At 36.3% G+C, this 21,244-nt stretch overlaps 1 protein-coding gene across 1 annotated transcript in view; it reads left to right on the top strand.

Moving 5' to 3' along the window:
* Window positions 1–20,928, top strand: part of WDR25 (WD repeat domain 25) — a 51,669-nt gene extending 30,741 nt beyond the window's left edge. Inside the window, exons 2-6 of the mRNA XM_010218881.2 lie at window positions 1,287–1,434; window positions 9,074–9,204; window positions 18,361–18,531; window positions 20,135–20,275; window positions 20,624–20,928. Coding sequence (XP_010217183.2) covers window positions 1,287–1,434; window positions 9,074–9,204; window positions 18,361–18,531; window positions 20,135–20,275; window positions 20,624–20,845 — 813 coding nt within the window. The 3' untranslated portion in view covers window positions 20,846–20,928. The remainder of the gene's footprint in view (window positions 1–1,286; window positions 1,435–9,073; window positions 9,205–18,360; window positions 18,532–20,134; window positions 20,276–20,623) is intronic.
* The last annotated feature ends 316 nt before the right edge of the window (window positions 20,929–21,244 follow it).

The following is a 21,244-nucleotide window of genomic DNA, read 5'->3' as shown; positions in this document are numbered from 1 at the left end:
AGCCTACTGCAACATTATACAATAATAGTCCTGGAATTTAGTTGTTGATTAGAATAGAGAAAATTTGGAAGAGATTTCCAAGCTTTGGTTTAAAAAGCATATGCCTTTGTAGGATTAAAATGGTAGTGACTAATTACAAAGAGTTTTGGATATGTAATGATGACTTTAAAGCAATGAACTAACTGCCTAAGTTTTTAGTTTATGGCTAGAAATGCAGTAGAAGTGTCATGAAACACCATTAAACTGTTGACTAACTTCTCCTGCTAATATTAGTAATAAGAAAGTGGGGTATACCCAGTATGATTGTAGCGTTTAGTATAGATTTTATTAGGCAAATTTAGTTAAGAGATGTAATAGTGTATTATACAATCATAAGCTATTTTATAATCCAGCTTTCCTTGAAACAGAATCTTGATAGGGGACATAATGTTGATAGCTTGTTACACCACAGAAGTGAGTGTAGTGAGTCTTTATGTGGGTCATTTGCTACTAAAATTTCTAATTTTGTCTTAAAGCTATGGCAAAAGGAGCACTGTGACAGAATGTGCTTTTGATTCTTATGAACCACATTTGGTAAATGAAATTGCAATTAAAATTAGTTGTTCTATTTTCTAAAATTCAATTTTGAAAACAATTGCCTTCTGTCTTTAATGGACTATTTGGACTCTTTGTATTCTGAAAACACTAGTTCTTATATTCTTACCTACTTATCTTAAGCATTTTAAATAATTAGTAGAATGGGATTTTAAATGCTTAGTGTCAGTCTAGCTCCATCCAACAGAAGATATATAAAAAAAAAAAAATGTCAAGAACTTAAGTTGGTGCTTATCAAGCCCTGCATGATGATGCTCTTACCTGCCTCCTCAGTGAAGTTAAGGAGTTTTAAAATGTTACTGTGGACTTAATTCAAAGCCTGATAATAGCATATAAAGGGGCAGATCTTAAAGTTCCAATCATCTGGGCTTCTTTCTATTCTTTAGAAAGCAAAATGTAATAGAGGCAAAAACTTTATAAGAAAAAAGTGTTAGTGAGAAAGTGTACTCAGATATATCAATATAAAGACATAGGATGAAAATATAAAAGAGGAAATGTAGCATGAGTTGCTATTGAGAACACTTCTGGCATTTCAAGAAACAATGCAAGTCTTATGAAGATATGTTACTATTCATTACTGCCTAGTTGTGCCACGTGCTCTAGGTGAAATGACTGTCGTAATTATTTTTCACTACATTGGAAACAAATGTGATTCTTTTGTGATTAAAATACTTTTTATCCTTCTTTTTAAGGTGTGGGATGCTGTGGATGCAGGCTGCTGTTTAAAAACATATTCCTGTCATTACTGTGCTGTTCGAGCTGCCCAGTGGTCGTCTTGTGGAAGAAGAATTCTTAGTGGGGGCTTTGATTCCATGCTTCATTTGACAGATGTTGAAACAGGTAAAGAGCACGCAAGCATATGTTTTAGCCCTCTTTGTATGGTTTTTGTGTAGAGCCAACTTTGGAGCTTGTTACCTTTACCTTTTCTTCCAAAATTGAAGGTAAATTATCCCCAGATAAAAGACATAATTCTTAAAATATGTCATTATTAGAAAATAACATGGCAATTTAAGGTATTGAAGGAGTATTGAAGAAGTACAGGGTAGCTTTTCTTTCATTATCTCATGTAATTGTTTGATACTGCACAAATGATCGTTCTGGAAAAAAATTTTGCATAATTTTTATTTCTCCAACTCTGTCATGAACATTCATTAATGTGTTCAAAGAGCCTCTTAAGGTTAATTTCAGTAACACTTGTACATAAGCATAATTTAAATGTAAACCTGTATTTTATCCTTTTGTTAGATTTTAAGTTTGTACATATAAGTCTTTTGCTGAAGAGGAGATTAATTAGGAGTATGGAAACGTAAATTTTCATATGAAATCTTGAAGCTCGATCTTTGTTGTTTTAGTGTAGTCTTCAATTTGATTTTGAATTTGATTGTTGCGCCCTTAAGTGATTTTCTAGGGGCTGCATTTTCTTGTGTTTTTGTAACAAACCAAAGTGATTGTCAATTATACTTTTTCTATCTCTTATATGAGTTATAGTCATGGATATGGTGTCATTCATTGCGGTTGTGATAGGTCACATCTGTGTGTGAATAAATGCGGGATAAGACCTAAAAATCTCAACTGAAGAGATGCAATCCTAATTTTGTACTTAATTTATTTTTAAGCTTTTAAATACCACAAATTTGTAGTTTTGTATGTAAAAATCTATGAAAAAAAAAATATGAAAACTACAATTATTTTTGTTTAGGAGGGATTCCTACCCTGTAAAAATAAGGAATTGTAATATGCAAGTATCTGGGGAGCCCCATCAAAGTGCTGGGAAAGCATCCAAGAAAATCAGTGAAAAGTGGTTGTAGCAAAAGCAATGTTCTTTTTCATGTTCTAGGAATTGATTTTTTCTTCAATGTTTGTCATGCAGTAAGACTTTAAAATCAAAGATGGCTGCAAGGGAGCTGTTATAATTAGAGAATGTAAAACACATGTAGCAGTTGTGGAATGTTGATGTTTTTGGAATAGTCCAGCTTTATAACAACCTTATCTGGCATAGTAGTACCATGTAAGGGTACTATGGCAAGACAATTTTATAGACTTTTTCTCATTTTCAGTCTCACTGCAGCAATCTTCTCATTTATATTTTTATGTAAAAAGATTTTGCTAATCCAAATGAATTGAATTTGTGAGCACGAGCATTTTTATATTCAAAATTATAAACAGAATGGTTATTATCGTTAGTGGGGTTTATAACAGGTTTATTTTTTGTGCTGATGTTTGAATAGAATATTGGTGTATGTATATCCATTCATGTATTTTAATTTTGAATTGTTTTGGAGTTAACCATTTAAAAATGGAAGTCCTTTGAATTAGATGATTTTTAGTGTTTTGTTTGCTAGTCTAGTGTTTCAAACAGTGATAACAGTATCTATAGAAAATTTAACAAGTCTGACTTGTGAGTTATCCAGTATTCCTAACTACTTAAATAAGCTGTATGTGTAAGGGCAAAACGAATGCTTAACAATTCTTGAGTACTAGATACTGTTGCCTTGTTTCAAGGGCAGAGGTTTTCTTGGAGCTCCTGTGAATAGTGTTTTAATGTAGATGTTTGAACCAGACTTTGAGTGTTAGAAACCTGATTTGGAAAAATGTGATATGAATGATAGAGATTTCATTCTAATTCCATACACACTCAGCTCAGTTCTGCTACTTTTTTCCCTGTTGTAAAGTTGCTGTTTTTTCACACAATTCATTCAGTTCTTTCAGAGAAACAGGACAAGCAGTTTGCCTCGGGAATCCAAATCAAGCTGATACAAAAAGCCTCATTTCCATTTGAAAAACACCAAGGCAGCTATAAGATTTGGATTTACTTTAGTTCACAGAATCATTCATTCCTTCTCCCTCTTCATCAGTGCTGAGATGATTTCTTCTTTGATTAAACCTTCAAATAGATGTCAGAGCTGTTTCTTCACAAAGGAGACTTTTTTTGGACTTTGGCCTTAATTACTTTTCTTTGCTAGACCGAGCTAACTACCAGTGTGTTTAAATGCAGGAAGTGCACACCGATCAGATTTTATAAACAGTACTGTCTTCAGTGAGTAGCTTGGCCCTAAACTCATTTCTGACACTTCTAGTTCAATTTTTTTTTCTAGTCTTGCTTACTGAGCTCTAATCTGTCTCATCCTTGTTTTTGGTCTAGTTCTTAAAATAATTGCCACAGCACAGATGTAACATGTATTTCCTCCCCCAAAACAAATGTAGGAAGAGAATTACTTTCAAAAGTTTCACATGGTTTCAAATGCAGCCTTTTAGTCCCTGCAGCATCATTCAGTTCTTATTTTGTTGTTTAGAGTTGTTTTCCTGGTAGGAATGTAGGTGCTGCCTTATTGAAACAAAATTATAATCTAGCTAATTGTTCTGCATCTGAGGACAGCTAGTTATGAGATTCTTCAAAGGAAAGCGGAAGCTTTGTTGTAACCAACAACAAATTCTCCATGGAGTTAAGTGCGGCTATCCTCCTTCCTAGGATATTGCCTTGTTTTAAATGATTCTTTTTAACTCTTCTTGATCTGAATGCTATCAGAAGCAAACATTATTCAGTAATCTTCACTCTAATCTTAGCTGAATTTGCTGGCAGCAAAATCCTACTGCAAAGGTAGAAGGCATCCATGAAAACCTTGCCTGTGGCTTTGTACAATCAAATCTCTTTCCTTTGTCCTGCTCATTTAATGAAAATTCTGGATGGTTAGGAGGTGGAAGATACTACAAGCTACAGAAATGTAAGAGCCGGTGCATGCTCTGTTATGTGGCGGCTTGGCCCATTTTATTCAAAGAAAATGTGCTTTTAAAACAATTTATAACATATAATCCTCTGTTACTTCCTAATCCTAAATACAATTTATGACATATAATCCTCTGTTACTTCCAGAGGTAATGGAGACGTTCTACTGAATTTTGAAAGGTTAGTACATGTTTAAAAAAAACTATTTGTAACTATTTTATTTTGGGAGTGTTTTATACATCAGTGGATGCTCCATTAGTCACAACTGAATCAGTACAATAGCATATGCAGAACACTGGCTGGGATAGTATTTAAAGAAATTTAGAAATTATCTATAATATATAATGCTATGACAGAGGGACTGTTCCAAAAACTGGCACACTTCCTAATCTACCGAATGTTGCGGTTGTGTTCAACTTAGTTCATGGACTAAGCTTGACTTTTACTGTAAATTCCTCTTTCTTACAGTGTAAAATTTAATACCGTGGCCAGGCTAGTGAAATTAAGCTGTTTGATTTGGAGGAGAGTTCAGATGATATATAACATGGCCATTTAAATCTTTGGGGGTTTTTACTTGTTCTATTTTAAAATATTTGAGAATATGTTAATGGAGTTTTTCTGCACACACAGGTGTTTTTGGAGTGAGGTGGCTGGGTTACTAGTAATAAAGGTTTATTTAGGTGTCACTGGTGACAAAATCTTCCTGCAGTTTTAAGTAACATTCTGAATATAGTTTAAAAGATACATTCTATTAGGTGGGAGGTAACAGCATTTTTTTTAAGTGTATTTTTGAACATAAAGTCCTTGTAATAAGAAGAGAGGAAAAAGTTTGTTTTCGTATTTTCGTAATTTTCGTATTATAAGTGCCTCTGCCAGACAGGGACTTGTGAATATAGAGCAGAAAACAAAATTAGGAAATACATGCAGTCGGTACAGCTTTGGTTCTTGGAAAAAAAATCAGACAATTTGTAAGCATATTAAGATTAAAAAAAGAGATGAGTAACAGCTAGCATCAATTTGTTAAGACCAAATCATGTCTGATCTATCTAAATTTATTCTCACTGTTGCGCATGAGAGAGCGGCAGACATCATAGACTGTGACTGTAATGAGATTTGTTTTTAATGTAATCTCCTGTCTTTTTGTGCAAATGAAGTAGAGAAATTTGGTCTACCTTGCATGATGAGTGTAGAAGTAGTTAGAAACTGTTCACAGTATTTATCAGAAGTTTACTCTGATGCAGCTATAGGTCTTAGACCTCACCTTTCTTTACAGCTCAGTGTAAGAAAGTGGGTGTTTTTGGATTGCTCAAGTAGGAGTGTGAACCTGAGGATCACTAAACACAGTTGCAAAAGCATCCTGTGCTCAATAATTGTGCCGATGTTCTGTGAAAAAATCACAATGTTAAATAGTCTTTAAAATATCTGATTTCATAGTTGAGCAGTTTCACAGTAGGCTGCACTATAAAATGAACAGAAACATGTGTTCAAGGTCTCTTTAAATATTTTTTTCACACTGTGTATGTTACTGGTGAGCCTTTACTGAATGAAGAATTAAAGCACTTAAGGAGTATAAAGCACACTGTAAAGATGTAGTCGATACTGTTAGCAAAGTTGTTGAAATTAAAGATTCAAAACCATGACTCAGCTGTCGACCACCCCCCACACCCCCTCACCCAAATCCAAACCCCCCCCCCCCCCCCCTCAACCTCTCACACAGCAAAATTCTGTGGAATGGATTTTTCCTGAATGAACTAAACAGATTTCCAGAAAACATAATTTTCTATAGATTGTGAGGTGCCTGAATCTTTGCTGTGCTGCTGTTAGGAACTAAAATACAATAAAATATATACAATAAATGTACAATTTTATTCAATAAAATCTGTTGTATACTGTTATAGATGGGGGATTCCTCAGCTTAAAAAAGACATCCCTTCCACTATTGAATACCCTATTTCATAATATTGGATTATACAAACTATACTGTTGCATATCATCTTTCAAAATGATCTGATCCTTTCAGAACCTCAATAACCCAGTAAAAATAGTCATCTGAAGAAAAGATTTCCAGGGAAATTCTTTATAAAGAATGCATCTTGGCTGTGTAGCCCAGCAGTTCTAATATCCAAAATGGAAGTGCTTAAGAAATGTGTATGTTAGGGAATGCCATTCTGCTTTTGATGGTGGCAGGGCATTTGATTCAGGCATGTTTCTGTGGCAAGCAGTCTGGCTTAGATTCTCTATATTGTGTAATTTTTGCTCTATACAGGAGTGTTTTATTGGTGTACTCTTGTGATTCTCCCTTTTTGAGTGTTTGTTCCCATATTTTCTTTCTACATTCTGGTCTCTATTTTCTTTGGCATAGCGGGGAAATGAAATTTATGCATATATCTAACAAAGCCAAAGTCTTCAGAATACTGTTTGCTCATCTTCCAAAAACAGAGGTTAGACTGAGTGTCACTTTGGGTAGAGGGGGAATAATAAGAAAATAGGGACTACTTCTAAGGTATTAATTGAAGAGTCTAAATTTTTAAAATTAAAGCATCATGATTGCTCCTCAGACCAGTCAAATATCTCATGTGGTTAATGTCCACACCATACGGTGAGGTACCAGGAAAAGGAAGCAAGTTAGACTATAAAGGTGCTCCATTTGTCTGCCCAGGCTTGCTTCATAAATATTAGAGAATGGCCTGAAATGATCTCAGTGCTATTAATGATTGTCACAGAAAACTTTTGGATAAATAACAGATTATGTTAGACAAGAAAAGGGTAAAAGCAATGCCTATCTTTATCTCTAAGATTCAGGGGAGATGACATAGGGAATTAGAAATTTAGTTTCTAATCCTGAGTAAATGATAAAATTATTTGGGAGTAGAGGATGAGATGGGAAGATGGGATAATAACAGATGGTGTTAAAGCAATCTTATTTCTTTCTGTGGAGTGGGAACAGATTTTGTAGTTGGCAGAGGACTTGCATCTTGAATTTAATGCGTATCTTTTTTGGTTGTGTCTTATGTGACTTTCTCATGCCTTAGGCTAAGGAACATGGTCTAGAGTATCTGTTGGGGGCACTGTGGGAGGAAAATGAGTGCACTGGGGGAAAACCAATGTCTTGCTGTGCAGGTAGAAAGAGGTCTCGGGAAAGTCAGCTAAGCAATTACTGTATGTCAAAAGGTTAGAAGATGAGTTTCACTAGTTCACTTGGTCAGTAAACTTTATGGAGGTTTATGGAGGCTTGGTCTGTTGTTGCATGTCCTTTATGAAGCTTAATGGGATTCGCACAGGTAGGCTGAGGCTTTTCCAATTCCTGGGTATGGTGCAGTAAAAGCACTTCATTATACTCCTGGAGTTTTTATTATGCTAGGTGCTAGTAGGAACTAAGTTCCTTCGAAGCAAAATGTTATTAAACTGATTGGTGAGCCTGCAGAGCAAGATGAATATGACTTTTTTTTAAAGCCTGCAAATGATGCCTGCCAGTGGCATTAATGGGAGCAATTTCTTGCTTCTGCTTCCCATGATTCTTTTATTTTCTTCCTTCTCTATTTTATTTTATTATTTGTTACTGTCATCAGCGTACTGAAAGCTTCCAGGAAGAAAGAGACCACCGAAGCCTTTGTTGCCCTTGTTACTTTTCATTTCTCTTTTAGGGGGAAGAAGTTCATGGGCTGGATTAAGTCTTTCCTTCAGTATTGACAGAGGCCCTTTAGATCTTGCATTGATCACTGGGATGAATGCATTAAAAAAAAAAAAAAAAAGTATAAAAGGCTATGTTCTTGTAGAATAGCAGTTCCCACCCATCACTAACTTTTTTTCTGGATGCTTAAGAAAACTTATCTTAAGGCAACTTGCTTTTGCTGGTAATCTAGATTGATGAATATTTTAAGAAGCTCTTGTCATAGGATTTTCAGCGTTTGACTTCTTAAGCCCTTTCTTCACTGTGGCCTATGCAGTCATTTTGTTTGATGTAGACCTTTATAGATGACAAAAATATAAAATGTAATTCAAAATGTCAAACTCAAAACAATGTTTTAATCTCAGCCCATGCTACTAATCTAAAATGATATTTCAGTGACTCTATGTTAATAATATGAATTTGTTAGGGTAAAAACAGTGGGGAAAATCCTATAAATTAATGTAGCTGAATTCCATTGCCTTTGAAAGTGCCTGCAAGCCAGTGATCCTAACCACAGGATCCTGCAAAGATTAGTGTACACAATTAGATACTGAGAACAGTGTAGCCATGGGAACAGGCAGTGCTTGGGTATGATGTTATGCAAATTATTTCCCACTTTGAAAATGAAGTTTCCTCTCTGACTTCACAGAATTATAAGTAAACAACTCGAGTGGAGTGCAATTTGAGATGTGGGATTTCTGTGCAGAGAGTAGTGATTTTCTCTAGCTGTTACTTTTATTCTACGGAAAGCAAGACTATGGCCTCTTTGTAGAGCAACGTTTATCCATTGGATTTGTAGACTTAACCTGTCGTGACAACTGAACCAGGATCTATGTGGAGCTCTTCTCCTTAGTGTGCAAATCCACTTGTTCTCTCATAGGATGGGGTAGAATCCTGTGAGCAGGATGAATTGCATGTGGACGGAAATCAGTGTATTCAGTGTCTCAGTAAATCCAGGCAGCACCAGGTACTTAAAATGTGCTAATATAAATGTATTCAACTTTCACTGCCTAAGTAGTTTTGAAAGTGTATTAAAGTACTTCAATTTATGCACAATTTTTCAACTTCTTCTCATTTTGTTTTAGGCAAGCAGATATTTAGCAGCCAAAATGAATTTAGAATCAGCACCCTGAAGTTCTACCCTACAGATTCAAATATTTTCATTTGTGGAGGGTTCAGCCCGGAAGTTAAAGCTTGGGATATAAGGAATTGCAAGGTAACTTTTTTAAACCACTTCCCTTTATTTGATATACCTTCATTCAAGGAGGGTGATGAAGGACACTTTTTGGAGAAAGGATGTATGGTAGTTAACTGCCCTTGCTAAGTGCTTGAGTGTGAGCAGTAGGTCCATTTACATAGAGAAAAACTTTTAAAAGCAATTTCTGGGTTTTTTTTGATTGTGTATTTGTTTGCTTGTGTTTTCCAGTTTTGTTAACTTTTATGCAAATATTCTAAGTACTCTACTGATGAAACTATGTCATTCTTTAGTAGAAGTTATTAGGGATTAAATGTTTTTAAATTAACGTGCTAGAATTTTTAAAACTATATTTGGAAGGAATTTACTTCTGTTCTAAAAATAATCTCATACATCAATGTCCACTCACATTCACGTTGGAATCTTTGACTAATATGCTACTCTGTATTTGGTTTTTATGATTTGGCATGCTTCCGAAGCATCCCATGCTGTAACTGCCAAATATTGACCACCAGTTTTGCCTGCTGCACCACAGAAGATGCCTCCTGCAGAAATGCCTGCATGTCCTTGCAGCAAGACTGGAGAATATTGATTCACATGGGACACTGATAATCTTGGAAAGTCTTCTCAAATCAACAGGTTCTGAAAAGGAGAGCAGGAAACGCCTTCATATCCCTCACCAATGATGACAGGAACAGGAAGAGGGCAAGCAGAGGGGATGTAGGACACAGTCTGCATGAGCCGTGGTAGTAGCAGGGAGCAGGCACATGAACTGAGAGGGAGGTTGCAGGAGAAGATGAAGAAATAAGGAATGATGTAAAGTTGGGAAGGTATTTTAGCTTATAAAGATACTGTTATAAGGTGGCACAGGAACAGACCAATACTGATAAACTGTAGACTTTAATAGCTCACCTGTTCATATCTTCTGTAATTCTGATAAAACCAAGCCTTTCTTGGTCTGATACGATCTAATTCTTGTATTTTGATATAAACTACATGTCTAGCAAAATTGCAGTGAGGTTTTCAGTACTTTGTCACTGCACAGTAATAAGAAATGGGGATGGAGTCACCTCTTGCAGGGTTGCAGGGAATGACATGGAAGCTGCAGGTGTGTGGGCATGCAGACCCACCAGTGAACGCTTTGGCAATGTCCCCAATTCATTTCCAGAGGACAAACAGGCACTGAAAAGGCATTTGTGTTTATGTAGGCCATTAGAAGTGAAATGTTAATAAACAGTCAAAAATCTATCTTTGATTTAAAGAGATGTGTGTACATGTTGAAGATCATAGCTGAGTGAAAGGGGGGGAAAATAAACTCTGATTATGGCTTCCTTTTGCAGAATTAATACCACATATGCAAAATAATGTAGTTACTCATACTATCAACTATAGAATAATTTGTTTAAGCATGGATTATCCATATTGAATGTCTGTTCCTCCCCAGTTTGGGGGATTTCAATAGTGTGTGTGCTTTTTTTTTTTTTTTTTTTTTTTTTTTTTTTTTTTAAGTACTCCTGTGTTTTCAGCTTATGCTGTTATCTTTGTTCAAGTGATACTAACAACCATTCTTTTCCATCTTCTACATTTATGATTATGGTCAACATTGGACAAATGTGCTGCCTAATATTTCAAAATTTATCCTGTTGTAATGAGTACTTTTTGCTCTTAACTGAAGTAGGTGGTTAAGGGCTTGTTCTATGTAGTTTCAGTTTGATGCAAAACTCCTTAATATCTTTGAAGTGCTTTCATCCTAACTCATTACAAGATTTTCCTTGCTGTTATCAGTTTGCAGTAGCTTTGGTCCTCTTTTGCCTCAAAGTATGATTTAACTTGTCATTTGGCTTGGAATGATTGTGTGGGTGAAGTAATGATTTCCCCACATCTCCGCCCTCATTATCAGACTCCTGATGGCGTTTTCAGGCCTTACAGCCTCTTTTGGTAATATAATGAATATCCTAAATCAAGTGTTTGAGTCTTGTTATTCACTGCACATTGAAAACTCAATTTCAGTGTTCATTCAGTTTTGAAGGTGGTGCTTTAGAATGTATTCTGGTGTTTTAATGTGCTTGCACATCTCAAATTTAAATAATTAAGGCAAAATAACTATTATATTTCAAATGCATAACTTGATAAGTTATGATATGAGAAGTGGTAAGACTTCTCACTTAAGAGCTGATGTTGTGTCTCAGCAACAGCCCTGTGCTACTGAGAGAATTTTTGGTGGAGATTCAGAGAGAAATGATAAGCATCACAAGAATAGAGGGAATGATTTGTAAGAAAACTGTTTTCTGAATACAGATACATATTTCAACTATTTGGAGTGATTACTTTAAACCATTGCAATGGTTGAAAATACATGAAAATGTTTGAAGGTGTCTTCTAGCTACTGAACCCATGAGAAATGGATAGTACTGAAATCAGAAAAGCAGATATCATATCTGCTCTACGTAAGTATTGAAAACCTTTATTTTTTCTATCCCTTTCCTGTTGAACAAATATGCAAAATGTTTTCAAATGTAGCCCTGGGTATAGTGCACAAGGTGAACGAATGGAAGAACAACAAGGCAGTTAAAATCTTCAAGGTAAAGCTAAGCAATACACCTCAGAGAAATGCATGGTTGGAGCAGCTTGTTAGCTGCTCAGTAAAATGCCTGCATACAGGCAACTACGTATTAGAGACAGGTAATCAAAGCCTGAACAAATAAATAGAACAGGCATTCAAAAACAATTTGAACACATTATTGTGGTACTTCATTCTGTTTGAGTTAAACCCATTTTTGTCTCTCTGGAGAATGGATTTTTCTGGAGACTCTATATTGCTGTAACTGTATAATGGTTTTATTAAATTTATGTACGATTTGGAGAATGTGTATACAGGTGTTTTAAAAAGACCAGGCATTTTTGAAGAGAGCTGCTGTGTTAAAGGGAAGCTGATCTCGGCAATGTTGGCCAAAGGGGCAGCATCGTGTAGAACAGGATCCCTGCAGAGCCTTTGAACCTCCCAGCTGAAACTGTAAAACCAGACAGCCCTGTAAAAGGATCCACGCAGTAGCACTGACATGTTAAATGAGTATTTTAAAGGTGTTCCTTTTCTCTGCTGGATTGTGGAGAAATCTTAAAATGTCCACGCTAGTTGCATTGCACCATCATTTCCTGTTCTGGCCGATACACATTCGCTTACTAAGATTACATTGTTAGCTTACTTCAATCGCATTATTCCAACCATTTATTCTACCTGAAACTTTAATATTCCTTAAAATACTGAAGCAGAACAAAGATTTGAGCTTGGATCTTTTAGCTCAGCATGAAGGATTTATTTGTTTTGACAAAAGCAAGATTAAAGCTAATTGCTTTAATTTTTTAAATTTTGGATTCCTGCTCTCACCCACTCTCAATATTCATTACAATTTGTAATGGGTAGTAGTATCCATGTGCATTTCTGAAACTGAAGCCTTATAAGATGTAGAACAAATGAGAAAAATGGTGGAAGTAGTTATTTTGAACTTCTAAAATTCCAGACTGGAAATGCACTACAGAATTTTTACTCTTAATAGAAGCAAGGGCAGAGTACCAATTCTGAGCAGTTCTATTCTGAATTGAACATGGTTACAATTTTGTTGCGAAGTTAAACAATCATAAATAGATGTATCCTTTTTAAAAAGAGATACTTCATATATTGTTCATTTTTGTGTTTTATTTCTTTTTTTGTTTGAATTTATAAGAGCTAAGTCTAAGAACTAAGCCTAAAAATAGTTAAAATGAATTTGGAGTAAAAGTGCAGTGCGTTTGTTTTCCTGGAAACATTCTATTGCAATTTTTTAAAAGATCAGATGCAGCCATTTTAAGTAGCACATTTAGGAGGCCTAATGAATTTGTCTCTAGATGGCACATAATTCCACCAATTTCTACAGCTTTTTTGTATTTATTTGCACTTCTGGTTTCTATAGAAACAGCCAATACATAGTCATGAACTGGTGGAGCTGCGATGAACAATGTAATTAAAATGAGATGATTTATGTTGCGCTTGAGAAAACTAAAGTTCTTGCATTCTGAGACAAATCTGTACTGAATCCAAGAAAAGTCTGAAGAAACGTGGTGTGGATAGATTTGCACATGCATCATGGTGCTTGCTCTTAGTTTAATATTAATATGAATGTGCTATTAACATACTGTGGTCCTTTTGGCATATGAAAGCCCATATTATTGTGGCTGCAGTGTCTTCATGGGCAGTGCCTGTGTGTGTCTGGAAGGCAGAAGTGCTGATATTGCAGGAAGAGGCTCATAGATCCGTCTGTGCACACAGCCTCTCCAGGAACAGGCACCCATGGAAAAGGGGAGCCCTCCAGTCAGCCAGGAGCAAAGCCGACCTGCTCCTGGAGCACGGCTGGGAAGCGGTTGAGGGTGCTGGGGAATAGCCTGTGCTGTCCTGCTCAGAAGGACCAGGCAGCCTGTAGTTAAAACGGATTCCACAGGTGGAGTGGAGGCAGGGACTTTATGGGTCCCTGAAGATTAAGAAATTTTGTCATTGATTAAGGACACCTGTGTAGGGACTGAGCTGAAGCTCACTTAGTCCCGTGCAGTACCTCCAACAGTGGGCAGTGCACATTTGAAACAATAACAACAAAAAAGTAGGGTATACTTCTTTGTAATTACCAAGAAAGGTTAAGGTTATGCAGATATTTCTAAATTACAATTCTGAGACTTTGAGAGACTGTCTGTGCCTTTCATATCTTTCTGTGAATTCATTCTGTGAAATTACTGATTTTTAACATCCTGTAGCAAGGAATTCATAAATTTAAATATGTGCTTTGCAAAGCATCATCTCTTTCTGTATGTTTTGAAGCTACCTTCTATTAGTTTGGTTTTTTTATTCCTATAGAGGAAACTGTTCACTCTTTCCATGTCGTTCAGACTTACTTATTTTAGCTTCTATGAAATTCCCCTCAGTCATCCCACTACTTGACTGAAAAGTCCTTGATTACTGTTCCTCAATAGAGAAATCATTCTGTATCTTTCAGGTCCCTTGTCTCTCTTCTATGTATAGATTTCACTTATGTATCCTATTTGAGATGGAGAGACAATTGGAACAGGAAAATCTGATAAAGTATTTCAATTTCTACTAAACTAGTGAAACTTTCAGTCATAGGATCCTCATGCCTTCTCCAGCAAGTCAGTGTATGCAGTGATTATAGCTTAAGTCTTATAGGTCAATACGAGATTAAGATGAAGCTTCCTCCTTTTAATTGGTGGCCCCTGGCATTTAATTATGAGAATGCTTATACAGTCTTGAGTATCACAACCTTATCAGTTGCAAACTGTACAAAAATACTGAAATAGAAAAGCAAAATACTTTTTTTTATCAACATAAAAATTGCCAGGTTTATGTTAAAATTCTTTAAAAGATTTGAACAGTCTAACAGAATACAAGCCATACCATTCTTAACCTTTCTGTTTATGGTATTATCAAATGTTTTGATTAACATTGCTGTTAAGGCTTGCTAAATGGGGATCAGAAACATGAATTGGATTTGTTGCTTGTTCGCTTGCTATTATAAAGTACTTTATTTTTGTTTTTAGTGTGCATAAGTAGCTAGAAAGCCAAAAGTACTCATCAACCTCAACACCACATAGAAAATCTATAGAGATTAGTGTGTGATTAGAATGAATTATTTCACTCTGTGAGAGTGGCTCATTTAAACTGTGATAAATTAGCAATGGTTCCTGTCAGCACAAGTGGCTGCCACTGCAGTAAATGTTTTTTTTCCGCACAAACTTTTTTTTTTTTTAGTGTGAAATGCACATTTTCCTGTTAATTCTGATGTAGCACTGTTCCGCAGCCGAAACTTGATCAGGCTCCCATTGTATTAACCCAATGTGCTGTTAGGAAGAGGCAGGTCCATGCCAAAGCACTCAGTCTAAGGTCGAATATGAAGTAGAAATATAAAATAAAATATAGTTGCTTCACAGGTTGGGAATGCAGGCACAGACTATTTATTGATTTTTCCATGATCATTTAGACCTAGTCATGCTAGATTTTGGGACCCTATCTGCTGATTCTCAGAGCAGTAACTATGTAAAAATATGCCTGTCTTGCTAGGTTTATATGAAGATTGAGAGGGTTTTTGGTAAAGGAGTGCATGTAGGTTAGGTGGCCAACATGGAGCTGCGGAGAGCTGCAGATTGTGAGGCTTGGAGCTTTCTTAAAAAAACAAAATACAAAGCATTGCATATACCTTATACAGAGAAGTATGATGAACCATCCATACAGAAATACATAACTGGAATTCACCATTGCAGTATGCTTTTCAAATCACCAGAGCTATAAGAATCTGTTTAAAACTGATTTAACTTGCTTAAATTACCTTTCTTGAAGAATGTCTGCAGCAATAAACCTTAAAGAAGCTTTATTATTATTATGCTGGATTTTGTTGACACCAGAAACTGTTGGGCTTTCCTTTGAAAGGATTTCTTTTGTGTCCAGAAAATTTAGATTAAATTTTCAAAGGCTTATGGGTGATAAATCTGCAAACAGAAAAAGAACAAAAACTGGCTTTAAACTAAAGCCATCAGGGAAGGAAGACAGATGCTTTTCTTAAGCCAGGTCCGTGGCATGTTATGAATTAATTGTCCAAGATGGAATAAAGCAGGTTAAATTATGAGTGCTATTTAGAGCATGGATGTTGCAATTACTTATTTTTGAAAGCTATCTTTTCAGGGGAATTTAAATATTATGTATGCCAAATTTCCCGCTGCTAATGTTAATTTATTGTTCTGCGTCTGTTCACTTGACCATCTCTGGTCAGATGATTAAACAGCATTGTTTTCTCAGGTAGGCAGCAAAGATCTAGAGAAAATTCTGCAGCAGAAAATTATCTTTATAGAATTTCTACAGTAGACTTAAGCAGGGAAAATTGGTTGAATGTCTTATTATTAAATAACGAAGCAGTAAATAAGCAAAATGGTGTGTACGGGTCTGTAAGTACTGTTAGAGGTTTTCTGGAAGCCTCAGGTACCTGAAGACCCAAATAGCATGCTGGATTTTGTTTTTATCTTGAATATCTTAAAACGTTAAAGAACTGCTGCACTGTTAAGGGATTGCTGTTTGGCACTTTATTGTCCTTCGTTGCTGCATATTGTGCTTCTGCACTTCCTGGAGCTCACTGGCCTTTGCCTGGCTCGGCCGCCTCTCCACGTGTTTGTGCTGCTGCCTTCTCTGATCTTCCCAGCTCCAGGATGGACTCGTCCCTTCTGTATAGGTGCCTGTTGCTAAGTAACTGCCTCCATCAGGTGCCTGCCTGGCGGAGCATCCCTCTGCTTTTGTAACACCTTATTTTTCTCTTTTTTTTTTTTTTTTTTTCCCTTCCCCCTCCCCTGCCTTTCAATTTATTTTCAGTTCTGGTGCAGTTGTGCTGCTGTCAGGGTTCTCTGTGGTTTCTATTTTTCAATTAAGGCACCTACCATAAACAGGGTATATCTGTTTTCATTATTTTACTACTACGGAATAGTCTGAAAATTCTACTTTACTAATGAACTATGGGCTCCTTGTTTAACTCTTCAGAGATGTGCGTGGCAATGTCTCCACAGACAAAGTAGGGTTTATAAGTATGCAAATATCACTTTTGGATTTACAAAATTTAATTGTGTTGTCTATTTTGAAAATAACTGGGATGAAAATGACTGGCTAGAGCAGTAATGCATTTGCGTATTCCTTTTCTTAAAAATGGAGACAGTTTCATTCAAAAGCAGTTTTTCATTCAGCAGGTTCACATCATGTTGGTCTCATTCAAATGTGTGCACGGTGCTTGCATGACTTGCACTTTGCCAAATGCAAACATTGTGTCTGAACAGAACTTTTCACAGAGCCTGAGAGGCAATTGCAGCAGCTGCTGTGCTGAGATCACGGGCAACGGAGCTTTGAAGGGACCTCAGGAGAGATTGCCTAGTACCTCCTTCTACTCTAAAGCAGGATTACCTAGTTCTGAACACTTCCAAAGGGTCATAGATTTTGGGCTTGAGGCAAGAATTAGGAAATTCTCATGTTGTATACAATATTTTAAGTTATTTTTCTTCTGTTGGTTAAAGTATAAAGCAGTGGTTGGGGGTAGAATCCAGGAAACTTCATTGCAATAGCCAAAATGTATTTTTATGAAAGTGTATATCCTTACAGTACCTAGAAAAGTGCCAGGCCCATGAGCTCAAGTCATCTGCAATGCTGTGGGCATAGGGCAGGTGCTGAAATGCCTCCCAAAGCTGGGAATCACTTCAAAAAATCTCTGTGCTTTGCAGGCATTTCTAGTTAGGTTACAAGACCAACTTCTGGGCAGCCTGGTAGAAGTGCAATCCAATATTTCTTAGCCATCTTGAAAAGAGAAATTTTTATATTACAAACTAAGAATTCCAGTATTCCAATTTTAAGGATCATCACATACAGAGAGATAGGTTTCTTTCATGTGGCCATTTGCTGTGAAATCAGTCTTCATTTGGGGCAAATTAGAAAGCAAGGGTATTGATTTGGAAAAAACAAAATGGGCAACAATTTTAGAGTTCTCTAAAGGATGGAAAGTAAGGAAATAGGAAATTGATTGAAATTATTCATATATTACTTAGAGTAGATGAAGCTCTCACTTTTTAGGGTCCAACTTGGAGGCTGTTAAAATATTTAGAATCCTGTAGCCAAGGATCAATTTCTCCATGTATCCAACCCACTTTAGTGCAAGTCATGAAAGAGAACCTCGATCTGGGAACTCCTATTTTCTTTTATATAGCACACTACTATGGAGATTATTCAAATGTAATTTGTTTCTATCCACTGACTTCTCTTAATCCTAAGTGATTACTCCCTGGTCCTGGAAGTGCTACTATCCTAAAGCTACAATCACACATAGCCAAAGTCTAAGAGGGTAAATAAGTGTGTGTTAGTAATTGCTGTCGTGTTTGACCAAAGCCTAAATTTGCTGTTGTTTCAGTGTGAGTATGTAAATAGGAAATTCTTGCTTTCCTTTATGTATTGCTTAATTTCTTTGTGAATGGTTTCTTTACATACACTTGTATTTCAGCATTTAAAAATGAGCTACCTCTGCCACATTTTAAAATAATACGTATTTTATTAATACTTAGATCAATTTTTTATGCCTTTTGTAATCCATTAAACAAATAACAATCTCTCATGTCTGCTAGGTGATAAGAGTATACAAAGCTGCAGTGCAGCAGACTCTGGACATATTGTTTCTTCCTGAAGGAAAAGAATTTCTTACGAGCACGGATGCAGTAAGCCGGGACTCAGCTGATCGCACCATTATTGCTTGGGACTTCCAAAGTGCTGCGAAAATCTCCAACCAGATTTTTCATGTAGGTTTAACAGCTATTATCATTTGGGTGATGATTTAGAGTTTCATGCTTGTCAGTGTGGTTAGAAAGCTTTTGATATTCTAGAAGATCATTGTGAGATTTATAAAATGCTCTTAATGTAAGTTCAGTTTTTGTAGTTTTTGCTTGTTCTTTAAACAGACTTGTACTAAGGCAAGTCCGCTGCAGTATTACTCTAACTTTCCAGTGGTGTATGATGGTTGGTGCTTTAGTACCCTGTTTCTGTCCCCACAGGTTTCCTAGGATAGCAAAATGATCCACTTTTCGTCAATTGGAGTGAGGATTATTGATAAATTATATGAATTTAGTGTTTGCATGGTAACAGTAACCTAATAAATACATACTGATATGTAGTAAGGCTAAATCAGAGGCAACACCCTACCTGCCTGAGAAAAGTGTTTTTCTCAGTAATCCATGCAGGCAAGATGGTTAAAAGCCTAAATCGTGAAGAGAGGCTGATGGCCTTGAGGGAGTTTGCTAAGGAAGTTCATAGATAAATCTGACTCCCTGTGGATTACGTTGTGCTCTCTGATTCCTTACTGCTAAACCCAGTTGCCCCCTCAGAAACATAAATATGACATCAAGTATGTCCAGCACCAACTGGCCAATGATGTTTTGATTTCAGTGCTCAGTACCTTACACTACTTAGAAACTTCCTTCTTATTTCAGCACATTCAAATAATGTGACAAAAATTTTGGTTTTGGATTCTTCCCACCCTAACCATATAGTCCATTGTGCCCAGTGTTCGCTGGTGTCCCTCACTTGCAGGACTATCTATCCTACAGCTAAAAATTACTTCATTTGTATTCATGGCTTCAAAATTTTTGGCACTGTGTCCTTGGGTTAGACTGAAATTGGAAGAAGCTATTCTGTTTGGTTTGGACCTGGTTGAAACCTTGCAACAATAGTTGGTTTCCAATGCTTTTACCATGTGTTGAGACTAGTCTTGATGCGGTGTTAAACAAGAACACTAGCCTAAAGCTAAACATTGTTAACTTTTGCAGATGTTTCTCACTTTAGACACAACAACAGTCTGAATGACAAGTCACTATCACAAGTGACTGCTGACTGTGACAGATATATTTAACACCTTGTTTTGGCAAAGTAGAGAAGAGAGGAAAATGGTGTCAAGATGGGGCGAATTATATTCCTATTCGTGTGGAAGGATTCAAAGGACTTGGTAACTTGGTATGAAGTAGTGCAGAAGGGACAGTGTGAACACAGAGAAACAAAAAGAGGTACTTTCATGTCCACATTTTTTTTCTCCCAAGGATTTTCTTAGGAAGGAAGAGATGTTTGGGTGCCATAAGGTGGGAATTGCCTTCCTGCAGCAGTTTTGTTGTACATCATTGAGGGAGACAGATTCTTCATCAGGATAAATATTTGAATTAGTACTTGCCTTAGTGTAAGACTTCCAGTGGAGTGTGATGACTTAAGTTTCTTCTGTTTTGTAACAGATGCTATAAACACAACTTATGTTTACCTTGTGTTTTATGATCTTTCAAGTATGTGAAGAAATAACCTGATTCTTTTGAACAAATATCTTTTTTCTATGAAAAAAGCTATCTTTTATATTATTTTCAGGAACGTTACACTTGTCCAAGTCTGACTGTGCACCCAAGAGAGTCTGTATTTGCTGCTCAGACAAATGGAAACTACGTGGCACTCTTTTCTTCCCAGAGACCTTACCGAATCAACAAAAAGAAAAGATATGAAGGACATAAGGTATCTTTCTTCACTGAAATTTAGTATTCAAGTCTACAAGAAAGAAAACAAGTAGCTGATAGTGTTGAACTATAAGTGAATGGTAGATGTTAACTGGCTTGCTGCTTTTTCCTGTATTTTAATCGGTTTTGAGTTATACACACTAAGTAAACTACTTAACTGTTCACAAAGTTTTCCAGTAATACCTTGATGAATTATTTGCTATACCTATGTCTTAATACATAACTGGAGAAATCATTGGCGTATGTTTATTTGGAGATATGTTTTTGTACCGTATTCACTTTCAGCAGATCATAGTGAACTTAACTATTTGGGATTAGGAGTTTACACTACTGTTTATTTTCACAGGTGGAAGGATTTGCAGTGGGCTGTGAGTTTTCTCCAGACGGAACACTTGTGGTGACAGGAAGTTCAGATGGCAAAGTGTTTTTCTACAACTATCACACTGCTAGGGTTGTTCGCACTTTGTCTGCACATAGGGAGGCCTGCGTGAGTGCAACATTTCACCCCGTCTTGCCATCGCTCCTTGCTACATGTGACTGGGCTGGAGAAATCAAGATCTGGCAATAAGAAGCCATACTTACTGTTCAGGATGTCTCCTGTGAGCCTATCAAAGGCATAGGGACTGATGTTTCAGAATGGAGAAATCAAGGTATGCAATGTGAATTTTAGTTATAGGTAGAAGTGATTGTTGTGGGGTGTTTTGTTTTTTTTTTTTTCTTTTTTTTCTTTTTTAAGGGCTAGACAAGCATCAGTGTGGTTCAATAGAAAACAGCTTCCTTTACACACAGGAAAGTATGTGGGCTTGCCTTTTTTGGAAATAGGTTGCCTTTTGATCAGCTCAGCTTATTGTAAAATGCAAGAGATTCATTTGGGATTTTACGTCTTTAGTGTAATAGAATTCTAAGGTAAGAATTTCAAGATATCTTGGAGTTAATTCTGAAAGTCAATGTGTTAGTGTTCTCAATC

This window comes from Tinamus guttatus, unplaced genomic scaffold (genome assembly GCF_059628265.1).
Source record: "Tinamus guttatus ecotype Peru unplaced genomic scaffold, ASM5962826v1 Tinamus_guttatus_pri_ptg000048l, whole genome shotgun sequence".
NCBI lineage: Eukaryota > Metazoa > Chordata > Aves > Tinamiformes > Tinamidae > Tinamus > Tinamus guttatus.
The sequence above is the reverse complement of the archived record's forward strand: the minus strand, read 5'-3'. Positions and strand labels throughout refer to the sequence as shown.